Source organism: Sorex araneus, chromosome 3 (assembly GCF_027595985.1).
Source record: "Sorex araneus isolate mSorAra2 chromosome 3, mSorAra2.pri, whole genome shotgun sequence".
Taxonomy (NCBI): domain Eukaryota; kingdom Metazoa; phylum Chordata; class Mammalia; order Eulipotyphla; family Soricidae; genus Sorex; species Sorex araneus.
Window position 1 is genome coordinate 100,482,248 of NC_073304.1, and position 14,385 is coordinate 100,496,632.

Genomic DNA, 14,385 nt, shown 5'->3' on the forward strand with positions numbered 1-14,385 from the left:
TGTCCTGTCCTGTGACTAAACCAAAAGTTTAAATAATGTGTATTTAAAAGGTGCTACTTAGTAGATCTATTTTGTTTTTAATTTTTGGTAGGGGAGGATCCTCTCAAACAGTGCTCAGGGGAGCTGGGGGCCAATCCCAGTGATACTTGGTAAACCAAGGTGAATGGTTTGATATTAGGGATCAATAATGCAGTACTGGGGTGCATTGGGGCCACACTGGTGATGCTCGGGACCCTCCAGGACTACATCTGGCAGTGTTGGGGAGCAGGTAGGGGCAGGTAATGCTAAACATAGTATCAGGACCTTACACATGAAAGATATGCACCCCTGAACTCTGAGTTATTGCCCAGCCTCCTAGAGAATAGATGTTATTCTGAGGAAGAGGGGGAATTAAAGAGTAATTTTTATTTCACTAGAGAGAGTAGATCTTAAAAGTTCTCATCAAGGGGCCAGATATCCAGGGAGTAAATAATTTTCCTTGCATGTAACTAATCTTGGTTTGAGCCCCCGCACCTCAGACAGTCCGCTAAGCACAGCCAGGGGTGATCCCTGAGCAGATAACCAGGAGTAAGCCCAAAGCACTATCAGGTGTGTGCCAAAAGCCAAAAATAAATAAATTAAATATACTATTAAAACACTTTTAGTTGGACTCACAAATAAATCTCTCAGAAAAGAACAGAGATGCCTCTGGACCCCGAGCCAGGCTGTCTTATCAGGATAACCTGGGTGGGGGTGAGTTACCCCCTCCCCAACAGAGCCCCAGCAGCCAAAATCCTCCAGAACTCAATCGCTGCCATGTTCACAGCCAATCTCCACAGGCTCAAAAGAGTTTCATTCATGAGTGAATCTGCTGGAAAACCCAGGTATGCGAGACTCGTGACTGAAACCTGCAGGCTCCCACGAAGTCAGGGATGGGCGACCTCCCCCCATTTCCTGAGCTTCCAGTAGCCTGGCAGTCACAACCAGAAACTGCCTCTGGTGCCATATAAGCTCATTAACAACCATGACCCAGAGACTCACAAATAAACCTCGGAAGAGGAAGAGAGCGACACAACACAGAGATGCCTCCAGACCCGAAAGTCACCATTCTGTTAAAAATTTAATTCCAGCTGTATCACCCTATTTAAAATCTTAGAATTCCTTGAACTTGTGGCCACTCATACTCTATACAAGTGCTAAATTCACACACTTTCATCTAAGGAAATCTTTTTGAATCATTTTTAGCAGATTATTCGTAACAAACAATACAAAATAAATTATTTAGGTCCTGCTTTGAGGGCAGGCTTTGGCGGTTGGGGTGGAATAATTTGAAATATGGTGGTGGGAAGGTATAATGGTGGTGGGATTGGTGTTGGAATATTGAATGAAATCAGTTATTGTGAACTATTTTATAGAAATTAATTTAAATTAAAAAATTTTAAAAACACCTTAAATTCTCAGGCACTCTTGAGGAATGAGTGGGAAATGGGAACATTGGTGGAGAGAAGGTCACAATGATGGTGGAATTGATGTTGGACCTGTGAAACAACTGGTTTATGAACAACTTTGTAAGTCACTGTGTTTAAATTAAAAAAAAAAACTGAAAAAAAATTAAGGGATCAGATCAATAGTATAGCAGTGAGTGCATTTGTCTTGCACATCAGGGTTTGCTGAACAGGGTTTGCTCCCTGGTGCTCCAAAAGGTCCCCCATGCCTACCAGGAGTCATCCCTGAGCACAGAGCAGGGAGCAACATTGTTGTTCAGGAGCACCCTGAACATCATTGGGTGTACCCCCAAAAGCCAAAAATAAGTAATTTTAAATTCTCATAAAGAAAACAGTTACTATGTGAGTCAAAGATGCTACTCATTGTTGGGGAGGGGGTGGGGAGAGCACGTCCAGCTACTCCTGGCTGTGTGCTCAGGAATTACCCCTACTGAGTGGCAGAAAGAGATCTCAGGTTGGCTGGGTGCAAGGTAAGGTGACAGAACACCTTACCCTGGTTCTGTCTCTCTGTTTCCTAGATATTAGCTAAACTTTTAGTAATCATTATCACTGTCACTGTCACTGTCATCCTGTTGCTCATCGATTTGCTCGAGAGGGCACCAGTAATGTCTCCATTGTGAGACTTGTTGTTACTGTTTTTGGTATATCGAATACGCCACGGGGAGCTTGACAGGCTCTGCCGTGTGGGCGAGATACTCTCGGTAGCTTGCCAAGCTCTCCAAGAGGAGCGGAGGAATCGAACCTGGGTCGGCTGCATGCAAGGCAAATGCCTTACCCGCTGTGCTATCGCTTCAGCCCAGTTATCATTATACATTGATTATATATTAATTATTTCCTAATAAATTTCAAACTGGCATAGAGTAATAGAAAGCATAGAAAGCAGGGGAATGGGTACAAAGGAGCTAGTAGCTCTCATGGGATACTGAAGATCCCAGGAAACTTTTTCTCCACATCTCACTGGTGTGGCATACTTCCTGTAGGATTGTTTTGTCCATAGCCTTTCCCACAATTTGGCTTTCTCTGTTCCCCGCCCCCCGCCCCCACAAATGTACCTTGAAAATGTATTTAGCTGGAGGCAGGTGGGTTGGCCTGGTGACCACCCAAGCAGAGCCCCCCGAAGCCACTTATTTACACAATACAAAATCACTGCTCTACCCCTGGCCTGGCTCCACCATCTCAGGACAGACCTCACCAAGATATAATCTGCTGAAAACTCGGGTATGCGGGTTTTGTGACTGAAATCTCCAGGCTTTCTTGGAGTTAGGATGGGCTATCTCCCCCACTTCCCAATACTCATGGAAGTACTGGCAGTCACCCACATGAATCAACTCCAGCACCACCATGTAAACGCTACCACTGGCCTTGCTTCAGAGACCCGTAAATAAATTGCAAAAGAGATCAAAAGCCATGGTTAAGATCAGATCCACGCATGGCTGAACATACCAGGGTAAATCAGAGGGGTTGGGTTGGCCTGGGGCTCACACAAGCAGAGCCCCCAGCAGCCACTTGCTTTCACAATCCAAAATCACTGCCATATCCCCAGCCTAACTCCACCATCTCAAGATAGTCCTCACCAAGGTATAATCTGCTGAAAACTCAGTCGTGCAGGTTTTGTGACTGAAATCTCCAGGCTTTTTTGGGGTTGGGATGGGCTACCTCCCCCCACCTCCCTCTACTTCTGGAAGCTTCGGCAGTCACATCCACACCCCAAAGTGGCCACCCAGTTGAAAAGCTACTCCAGCCTTACTTTTCCAATAAAAATACTGAATGAGCTGCACAAACACCATGACCTCTTGGCACCTGTATTGCAAACCATAATGCACAAAAGGAAAAAGAGAGAGCAAGAAGGAAAGTGTCTCCCATAGAGAGAGGCTGGGAATTGGGGGGTGGTGTTGGGGGATGGTGGTGAGGAAACAGGGGACATTGGTGGTAGAAATGTACACTGATGGAGGAATGGGTACTGGATCATTGTATGACTAAAACTTAATTATGAAGAGTTTTGTAATGGTTTATCTCGCAGATATCCAATTAAAAACTTTTAATTAAAAGAAAAAGTAATGTGGAGTTCATGCCCAATTGAATCAGCATAATCAATAGCTGAACAAAAAGCAGTACTCCTACATTAAAAAAAGAAAAAGAAAATCTATTTAGCTTGCCCTCTCAGGCTTCAACCTTATGTGGTTTTCAGGTCCATAATCAAAAACACGCAGCTACAGATTCTGGGGTCTTGGAATTCTCCATAGAGAGAAGTGACCTCTGACCAGTCAGGAGTTTTGCTGCTTTTGTGTTAGACACTGGTTCAAGAGGTGACAGAAAGACCTGCTGACTAGGAGCCATGGAAGGGCAGTTTCTCCGGGACTGACATGCTCCTCTGAGAAGCAGAGGCACAAGCAAGTCTAGAAACAGCTTTGGGCTCCACGTGGATTTCATTGGTCCCTCAGCTTCTTTTTCATGGTCGTCCAAATCTTTTCCCATGTCAACAACTCTTATTTAAAAGGGATGATATGGTCAGATGGGCTGGGATTGCTGAACCAAGGGAGAGATGGCCAGAATGGGGGTGTCTGTACTGGTGATCTGGCACTGCGGGGAGAACTAAGCCTCCTGCCTAAGATCAAAGCAAGGGAAATAAGTTTCACTGCCAAGTCCAAAGGTCGGGGTAAAATGGAAAATCTGACACAGAGCCAAGGTCAGGAGCCAGCAGGACTGGAAAAATGGAAACTGTCCCGGGAACAAGATCAGGCAGGACCTTCAGGCTGGCAAGTCTCATCTCACTGGCTCTCAATCTTGATCACACATAGAAGGGTCGAAGCCAAGAAGATAGGACTTATGCCCAATCCTCAAGGAACAACAGGAGAAAACAAGGCTTAAACTTGTGCGGTCCATGGTTTCCAGTGCATGCAGCTGACCTGGGTTTGATCCTCAGCACATCAGACAGTCCCCTACAACTGCCAGGTGATCCCAAAGCGTAGAGTCAGGAGTAAGTCCTGAGCACATTTTTTTCTGAGCCTGTTGATAGAGGACCGTGGTGGGGTTGGAGCCATAGCACAGCGGGGAGGGCGTTTGCCTTGCACGCGGCCAACCTGGGTTCTACCCCGGCATCCCATATGGTTCCCCCAAGCACCACCAGGAGTAATTCCTGAGTGCAGAGCCAGGAGTAACCCCTGAGCGTTGCCGGGTGTGACCCAAAAAAGCAAAACAAAACAAAACTGTGGACACCCCCGCCCCCCACCCGCCTTGGGGGATTTTTATGGCTTGAATCTAGTAATCCCACAAGGACAGTCACTGCAATCTCGATCTGAACATAAATCTTGAAGGATCTCAGTCGCCCTCCAAAGGGATTGAATTTCTCTGCCCACGTGGTGCCCCAGCCTACTGCGGCCCCCCAATCAGATGCCCCCGAAAGAGGATCTGCTGGTCAGGGATGCCGGCTGGACAGGCAGGCAGAGTGTGACTCCGGGAGCGGCTCCCGGGGACACGGATGGAGCAGCCTCATGAAGTTTTCCCGCGTCTCCGTAACCCGTTCGTGTCATCTGACAGAGAAAGCCAGTACACTCCCGGCCTTCTATTTTGGGGTAGGATGGAGCTTTTCCTAAGGGCGACAACAGCTCCGGGGCCGGACAAAAGCATCTTTGTCCAAGAGCCTGGAGGTCCCGCCGACATGCGCCCCCTAGTGCCCGGGATGGGGCCGCCTCCGCAATAGGCCCCGCCCCTCGGCGCCCAAAGCCCCGCCCCGTGCCGCCGTGACGAGCGCGCGTCGTGACGTCACGCGCCCAGCCCGGAAGCGGCGCGGACGCGGGCGGCGGCGGCGGTGGCGGCGCGGCGGGCGCACGGCGGTCCCCATGGCGCTGTGGCGCGGCTCGGCGTGCGCGGGCTTCGTGGCGCTGGCTGTGGGCTGCATGTTGCTGCTGGAGCCGCAGCTGCCGGGCTCGGCGCTGCGCTCGCTGTGGAGCTCGCTGCAGCCCGCGCCCGCCCCGCCGGGACCCCGCTCCCCCGAGGGCCGGCTGGCGGCCGCCTGGGACGCGCTCATAGTGCGGCCGGCCCGGCGCTGGCGCCGCGTGGCCGTGGGGTGAGTGCTGCGGGCCCGCGTCTCGGGACCCCCGGAGGTGGGAGGTAGCTGGCACCGCCGCAGACGCCTAGGCTCAGGGCGCCCACGGGTCCCTGGGAGGCGCCTCGGCGCTCCTGTCCACGCCGCTGCCCGGCGTCCCTGGCGTCCGGGGCGTCACTGCTGCAGGGAGCGCCCGTCCCCGTGCGGGGCCAGCCTCCTCGCCTCCCGCGGGTCCCGCGCTCTGCCGGCCCCGGCGTGCCAGCCCCCGCCCCTCCCGCCGCTGCCCCGCTGCAGACCCGCGCGCTGGCGGCAGCCGCCACCTCCTGCTTCTGAGCTTGGGCGGGGGACGCAGGTGCCACTTCCTCTTTCTTCTGAACTTCGGAGGGGAAGTGGGTGCTGTTTTCCCCTCTCTACACCTGGTCCCTTCTGTGGCCTGGCGACATCTCACTTTGCACAACTCTCCACGTTGCTGTTTTCACCTCTTTACCCCTGGCCCCTTCCGTGGTCTGGTGACACCTCACTTTGCACAACCCTCCACCCACCCCGCCCACGGTCCGAGCTCGCTGATGACCTGGGGGAGGGGGGGTAGTTTGTAATCCAGAAGGTCTGTTCATTTCAGGGCGCGCGCGCGCGCACGTGTGTATATGTGTGTGTGCGCGTGTCCGTTAATTTCAGGCTGTGTGTGTGTGTGTGTGTGTGTGTGTGTGTGTGTGTGTAACCTGTTGATTTCAATTCAGCTGCCCTTTTTTTCTTGATCAATCCAGCATCCTTTTCCGCATTAGACACGCCTTTCTCCTTTTAAGGCTTTTCTTTCCTGACTCCGTGACAGGGCATATTTAAGCTTCTTTCCAATCCCAGTGCCTCTTTTTTTGTATTCTTGGCCAGGAGTGTAATTATTCCTTGACTCAGTTCAATCTGAGAATCTTGCTGTCACCCCAAAGGCACCATAGTAAGTGCCAACTCTTCAAGTCTGTATATACTGTGACCAGGACAGGTAAAGTTAAGTCATCCTGAAGAGAAAGGGAGTAATCCATTTAGCATGTTGTCTGCCTCAAAGAGCACTCAAATGTTAGTGGATTTTAAAAAACGTTTATTAGTAATTTACTGTTTGTATTAATCTCCCTTCTTGCAGTTTCTTTTTGCTTTTGTCTTTGGGCCACACCCAGAGGTGTCAGGGGACTTCTCCCATCTCAGTGCTCTCGGGTCACTCTTAGAGGTGCTAGGGATGGAGCTTGGGACTCCTGCCTGTCGAGCCCGTGCCCAGTCCACTGAGTCATCTCCCCAGCCCTTCCTTCAGGGTTTGGCCCTTTCCAGGCCAGAGAGATGATACAGCAGGTACAGCCATGGCCTTGCTCACAGGTTTGAGCCCCACTACTCCTGTATGGTACTCTGTGCACCACCGAGTGTGACCTGGAAAACATATTTTGAGCTTTTCACCATGTCCTGTCTACCTCTTGGCCTCATGTGCAGTCACTCGAATATTCACAGGTGGTGTCAGATTTGTGCTAGGTTCTGAGGACACAGATGGGTTAATTTGTTAGAAACATCCCTTATTGGGGCTGGACCGATAGTACAGTGGGTAGGGCACTTGCACCTACTTATATGCACCTGACTTTGGTCCATATGGTCCGCCAAGCACCCAGGAGTGATTCCTGAGTGCAGAGCTAGAAGTAACTCCTGAGCATTGCCAGGTGTAGCCCAAAAACAAAACAAAAAAAGAAACATATTGCTTATTGTTTTATTCAGCTTGGGCTTCCATGATAAGTACCACAGTCTGGTTTTAACAATGAAAATGAATTTTCTCCCAGTTCCAGAGACTGGTTGTCCAAGACCAGGCTGCCAGCAGACTAATTCCTAGTAAATCCTCCTGACCCCCGCTGGTGTCCTCAGGTGGCCTCTCATCTCTTCCTCCTCTTGTAAGGACGCCTCTTCTAACCTCAGTCAACCCCTAAAACGGTCCCTGTCTCCAAATCCAGTCACTTGTCATGCTGGCACTTCAGGACAAGGATTTGGGAGGGACATAGGGAGTTAGGAAAAGTGCTTGGCCTAACTGGTAAAACAAGAAAAAAAAAAAAAACCCAAGATTGACTTGTGACCCAAAGAGGGATTGCTGATTCATTCCAGGATGAGATTGCTAAATAGCTTCATCCGAGAAGACGATAATACACTTACTATTGCTATGTCAGTGTAAAGCATTCAGTAGCGTAAAGTAATTATTTGTTGGGCCGGAGGAGCTTTGAATCCTGATGACTGGGGCTCTATCCAAGCACCCAAATGGTTCCCCCAGCTCCATCAGGAGTGACCTCTGAGCAAGCCAGGTGTGGCCCCAAACAAAATGATAGTTTTATTATGATTCTCAGGTTCAGATGGAGTCCACTGGGCGTTTCTCACTTAGGGTCTAGCAGTTTCAGTCAAGTGGTAGCTGGGGCCGGAGACATCTTGAAGGTTGATGGCGCTTTTCTGCCGCAGCCGCAGCTGAACGGTGCCACATGAACTCTCAACTAGATTTCTCAAAGCAGGAAGACTGGATTAAATGGATGTCACTGAACCAAGAGGACGAGGCAGAGGCCTTGTATTGGCCGCCATGAGGGCTGGAGTGACGGTATAGGGCACTGACCTTGTACAAAGCCAACCCAGGTTCCGTCCCCAGCACTCACGGTCACCCAAGCCTGGCAGGAATGACCCCTGAGCACAGAGCCAAGAGTAAGCACTGAGCACCACTGGGTATGACCCAAAAACAACCCTGAAGGCCAGGACAAGAATGCAGAGGAGTAGGGTGTGTGCCCAGAGCTCAGTCCCTGGCACTGCCCGGCCCTGCCACACTGGCCCAGTCCCTGAACTTCTAGGCCAGGTGTCACCAGGAGTGACCTGGAGGTTTATTTTATTTTATTTCATTTTTTTTTTTTTTTTTTTTGCTTTTTGGGGGTCATACCCGGCTCTGCTCAGAGGTTACTCCTGGCTCTGCACTCAGGAATCACTCCTGGCAGTGCTCGGGGGACCACATGGGATGCTGGGAATCGAACCCAGGTCGGCCGCGTGCAAGGCAAACACCCTCCCCACTGTGCTACTGCTCCAGCCCCTGAAGGTTTATTTTAAAAAGAAAGTTAGATGAAGCATCTAAGTGGTTGACTGTCCTGGAAATTAAACTCTGATTGCATGGGGCGTGCGAGGGTAGGGTCTGTCCATGTGAGAGTGGGACAGTAAATCCATTGAAGCTGAGAGAATGAAAGGGGAAGGATTGCTTAGGAAGAGCTAAGTCAGTGGGATTACCCTGTGTGGAGAGCGAGCCCCTTAGGGTAGAGAGATGTCGGATCATGGGAAAGACAAATTTATGAGCAGACCTGGGGACATAGGTCTGGTTCAGGAGGTCACAGGAGCACAAGTCCAATCCCCAGGGCCACATGACTTCTGAGTACCTTGTTATGGCTGTGGTGTCCCCAGCATGTGTACTGGAGCAGTGCTCCATCACCCGGTCTTCACATTTAACTTCTGGCCCAGATGTTTAAGTATGCCCAGGAGTTGCTCCTGGGCTCTCTATATACTATTTGGGAGCTTAATGCAAAAGGACAGGAGTACAAAGGGTGGGCGTTGAACCATGGCTCCAGCCCCTTGAACTCCTTCGCATCACTTTTGTGGGTAGCAGGCACTATTACCATCTGCTGTAACTGCAGACTGGCGTGCGGAGAATATATGTGAGAAGGCACAGCACTCAATCTCGCTCTGGCCGTGTGGAATTTGGGCTTCTCCTGAGAGTGCTCACTCGGAGCATAATGTGACTCAAGGAAGAAAGTCATGGTTAGAGGTAGGACAGTGGGTAAGGCACTTGGCTTGCATGCTAACTATGCAGCGTCAATCCCCAGCACCCCGATGGCCCTCCGAGCCTGCCAGGAGTGATCCTGAATACAGAGCCAGAAGTAAGCCCTGAGCACCATCAGGTGACAACAAGAAAAGGTAACGAGTCCTGAGACCCTGCCACTAGTTAAGTGGTCATTGTTGGATCTGTCTGAAGGGAGGAAATATTCAGAACCACATTGCTGTTAGCACCACAGAGGTGAGATTTGATAGTTGAGGGTGGGAGAGCAGAGAGGGTCTGTAAAAGCTTGTTTTTGTTTTGGCCCACATCAGTATTGCTAAGGGGTACTCCTAGCTTGGTGCTCAGGGGTCGATGAGGTGCCGAGGATCAGACCCTGTCCTCCAACTTCAAACTTGCAAAGCTGCACTCCCACCCTCTGTGCCATCTCCGGGGCCAAAAGTGACAGGTTTGAGTATTGGGCATCTTTTCTAGCAACGTTATGTGGAGAAACCGATGATGTCATCCACTTTTCGCCAGTGAGTAAACTGGGCCTTGAAACATTGATTTAGCCAAGATCACTCGCCTCTTATTTGCCAGAGATGCAGCTTCACCTTATCAATGTTTATGCCACATTGTTGCCATTGGGAGAGAAAAAAAGAGAAGGAAGTAGTTTGTGGTGGAAGATAACCCACGGGGTTTAAGAGGAGGGGGAACAAGCATTCTTGTTGATAAACCTTGTTGGGTTTCAAGAGCAGCTGAGCCAGAGGGCAGTGGAGGTTCCCGGACTGATTTGGCCTACCTCTTTCCAAATATTCTTTACCCGAACAAACAGAAAGCATCCCCCGCCAGCTGCACCTGAGACTACTGCCACCTGCCTGGATCGCTTCATTGCCACCCCAGTGCCTCCCACCCCATCGGGGCAAGTATCTCCCACCTGAGAAAACACTGGGTTAGACTTGAGGAACATGTGAGGTTGCAGGCTTGGAGCTGCCCGAGGAGAGGAGCGGGGATGGGAACTGGCAAGGGTGTGATTCTGGGGAGTACCGGCACGTAAGGGATTCGGGGAAAGGGGCTCGAGAGAGAAAGGAAAAGTTTCTAGAAGAGGGTCAGTGATGAACCCGCCACATTGTTCTAAAATGGGTGCCACCTCCTCTGCCTGGAATCAGATCTTGGTGGTGCCTGTGGCTTGCGGGTGAGTGGCGGGCTCGCGTCTCTGCCTCCATTGCCTGGCCCTGTCCCTGGCTTCACTCCGACCTTTGGAACCTGACTTGCTCCTCTCCAAACAGTCCAAACTCTCCCTTCTAACTAGGCTAGTGTCACTGTGTCCAGAGACGATTTCCTTCCCGGGATCTTCACCTGTGCAAACTCGCATGGACTTCGTTGTCTGATAAATCTGACCTTGCGTTTAGGGTCCTCCAGTCCGGCCTTTGAGACATTACCGCCCGGCCTCCCTTTCTCAGCCGAAAGCAGTGATGCCCCTTCGCTGGCTTAGAGCGTGGGGATGGGTGTGAGCTGCCTGAAGAGCCGCCCCGCCAGCAGTGCACAGAGGGACCAGGATATTGCCGCCCTGTCCAGAGCCAGGGCCCGGCCCGGCCTGGGACTGTTGCCTTAGGGCTTTCTCTCCCAAGACTTCTAGAGCTTACAGGGATTAGGTTAACTCAGAGTATCTCGGTGCTGCAGTGGGGAAGAACCTTCGGAAACATTTTAGAGACAGGCAGTAGGAACCACTGTCCTTGCCTCTTAGGCATTTAGAGTCCAGCTGAGGCACCCGGCCCCCTCCCCTCCTCCTCCAAGTCAGCCCTAGGTCTGGGGTCCCTTTGCCCTGTGTGTGCAGCTGCCTCGTGCTTCAGGAATTCACCATCTGGTGCCTTGCTTTGTTTCCCATTGTTTGCATCTGTGTTTGCTCTACAAAATCTTTCATGCATTTCTCATTGGAATTCTACATATGTTTCACTTGAGTATAATTTTTTGTCTTTGGGTTCTTTCATGGCCTCCCTTGATTTCCTCTGATACCAAAGCACCTGGATTGGAGCGATAGCACAGCGGGTAGGGTGTTTGCCTTGCACAAGGCTGATCCGGGTTCAATTCCTCTGTCCCTCTCGGAGAGCCCGGCAAGCTACTGAGAGTATCCTGCCCGCACGGCAGAGCCTGGCAAGCTCCCCGTGGCGTATTCAGTATGCCAAAAACAGTAACAAGTCTCCTGTTGAATTGGGTAGGTGTAGAGAAGTTTTTTGCTCTGGTTAAAGTCACAATAAGAAAACACATGTTAAAAACTTGGTATCAGGCACACAAAGATGTCCAGGCATCTTTTTATTATAACACATTTTTTCTTGTTTTTGGTCACACCTGGCTCTGCACTCAGGAATTACTCCTGGCGGTGCTTAAGGGACCATATGGGATAATGGAGATCAAACCCGGGTCGGCTGCGTGCAAGGCAAATGCCCTATTCTGGTCTGTTGCTCTGGTCCCTTATAAAACATTCTCAGTTAGGAAGTTTTCTTATAGACTTGATCTTCAGGCCTTTGTTCTCCCTTGAGCGTGTATCAATCTCTCTTGCTTGTCTCTACTCTGGAGAAGTCTGTGTTCTCTCTTGATCAGGTATTTCTCTTTCCCCTCAAATTTTTCTAAAGTTTCAATAAAACTATCTTGCTTCATCAAAAATAAATATTTCTTCTATAAGACTTGTTTTGTGACATGATTAGATGCGGATGAAAAGTGTTCATACTAATAATATATATATATTTTTTTAACTTGAAGTCCACTAGGATTTTGCCTTGTGTGGCAGAATATGCCAGTCCTGTTGTTTAGGTTTTGGACTTGGGGTCTTTTATTTTTCTTTTTTGTAGTTTTGTAAACTCAACTTCTCTTTCATTTGTGATTATTAGGTTTTGTCTTTTAAAAAATTTTTTTTTTTAATTTGTAAGTCTGGGCTGGAGTGACAGCACAGCAGATAGGGCATTTGCCTTGCACGCAGCCGACCCGGGTTTAATTCCTCCATCCCTCTCGGAGAGCCCGGCAAGCTGTCAAGAGTATCTCACCCGAGCGGCAGAGCCTGGCAAGCTACCCGTGGCATATTTGATATGCCAAAAACAGTAACAAGTCTCACAATAGAGATGTTACTGGTGCCCACTCGAGCAAATTGATGAGCCACGGGATGACAGTGATCCAGTGATCCAGTGAATTTGTAAGTCTAAGTAGAGCTCTACTGATTTTATTTTTTTAATTTTTCAGTTTTGGGTTCACACCCAGAGGTGCTTAGACATCTGCTTAGACACCCAGACTTCTGCTTCTGGCTCAGCCGCATACAAAGCAAGGAAATGTTGTTGTTGTTGTTGTTGTTTTTGGGGGGGGCCACTAGCGGAGAAGCAGCAGCTAGTATCTCTCAGGAAAAGATGCAGTTCCTGGTAGAGTGTTTGCCTCTGGCACCTCGCAAACCACCCACCTGCTCATTGGGCCTTTGTGGACGGGTTCAGAACTACTTGAATTAACCCAGAAGCCCAGGCACCGTCTCTACTGTGGGGAGCTGCCACGTAGCCAGCGGGGCCCCTGTGACAGTCTGGCAGGTAGGGGCACTTAAAAGGTGACCCGGAGGAAGGATGGCAGGACGGCCTCATCTGTTCCCTCATCACCTGTCCCCTCCAACGGATTAGTCTTAGGCAAGTGACACTGAAGCACCCAGAACCTTCTCGTGCACACCTGGGAGATGCTGTTCCAGACCCCTGAGGAAGGACTTCTGTAACTTCCTGGGAGCTTCCCCAGCCCATGGGGTCCTTACGGAACAGAGAGCAGCTGCCAGGGGACAGTGGTCACCAGATGACAGGTGTGGCAGGGTCTACACAGCACTACCCTGTTCTAAGAGTTGCACAGGGGAGTATTTTGGACCGTTGTGTATTTAGTGTATCTGACCCCCATCTGGCAGTGTCTGTCATGTGTCTTTTGACCGAAACATCTGTCTGCTGCTTCAGCACCAAGCATAGTGGGCGTAGAGTAACTTCTTTCCGCTTCACAACCTTCTGAGTTAAACGCTGACATTGTATAAGTGAGGAAACTTTCAGCAGTGAAAGGGGGATGGAGCTCGCAGTCTGGCGGGCTGCATTTCCTAAGGAATGCTGGATGTGTGTAACCAAGCTAGCCTTGTTCTGAAATGCTGGGTTCTCTTTGTAGCCATTTGCCATGCTGTTGATCAGAGTCCCGTGGCGTGACCACCAGACTTCCATCTGGATAAAACAGTCTCCTGTCCCGTGATTGAGGTTTCAGATGATCCCTCCATTGGTTTCTCTGTCTGAGGACGGTTCTCAGGAGCCCTTCCCTGCGGTCCCTGCACATGAAATAGCCACCTGAGTGCTCCTGCCTTTCCTCCACCCCTTCTGTTTCCTCCTCCCTCAGGGTCAACGCCTGTGTGGATGTGGTGCTCTCAGGGGTGAAGCTCTTGCAGGCGCTGGGCCTCAGTCCCGGGGAGGGGAAGGACCACGCCGTCCTGCGATCTGGCGCCGACCTGGAAGAGGCCTTCCTTCACTTCATGGGGAAGGGAGCCGCTGCGGAGCGCTTCTTCAGCAATCAAGAGGCCTTCCACACCATCGCGCGGGCGGCGTCCGAGTTCCCCGGAGCCCAGGTCTGTTGGCTTCATCTCTAGTGACTTAAGATGGGGCGGGAGAGTCCGTTTCATCCTCCCTTTTTGTTTGTTTGTTTCGTTTGGGTTTGGGGGCCACTCTGGCTGTGTGGACTTAACTCCTGAGTGTGAGTCCACCTCACACTCAGCGACCACTCCTGGCAGGGCTCCAGACCCATATAAGGTACTGGGAATGGAACCCAGGTTGCCGTGTGCAAGGCAAGCGCCCTCCCCGCTGTCCTATTGCTCCGGTCCCTGATTACTTTTTTTAATATCGTCCTGAGAAGCAGCCAGTCAAGTTTTCCCACCAGCTTCTGAGTTGGCCCACAAAGGTGATTTTTGGGACTTGAATGCGGTTTTCCCTTTTTTGTAAGATTGTATCTGGCCTTCAGTTCACCCACCACTTATGAAATGTGTATACCCAAATTTGGGTTCTGGTTCTTCCATGGTTCTG

General features: G+C 50.5%; 1 protein-coding gene across 6 annotated transcripts in view; it reads left to right on the forward strand.

Annotated features, from left to right (window-relative positions):
- The first annotated feature begins 5,267 nt into the window (after positions 1–5,267).
- Positions 5,268–14,385, forward strand: part of ADPGK (ADP dependent glucokinase) — a 45,486-nt gene continuing 36,368 nt past the window's right edge. For 5 of the 6 annotated variants that reach the window (XR_008629390.1, XR_008629388.1, XR_008629389.1 and 2 more), the window contains exons 1-2: positions 5,268–5,550; positions 13,709–13,934. Coding sequence is in view for 3 of the 6 variants with exons in the window: in XM_055133943.1 (XP_054989918.1) it covers positions 5,324–5,550; positions 13,709–13,934 (453 nt within the window). In the remaining 3 variants the exon portion in view is untranslated. Of the gene's footprint in view, positions 5,551–5,570; positions 5,882–13,708; positions 13,935–14,385 lie in introns of those variants that run through there. The other variant, XM_055133945.1, reaches the window with a different exon arrangement.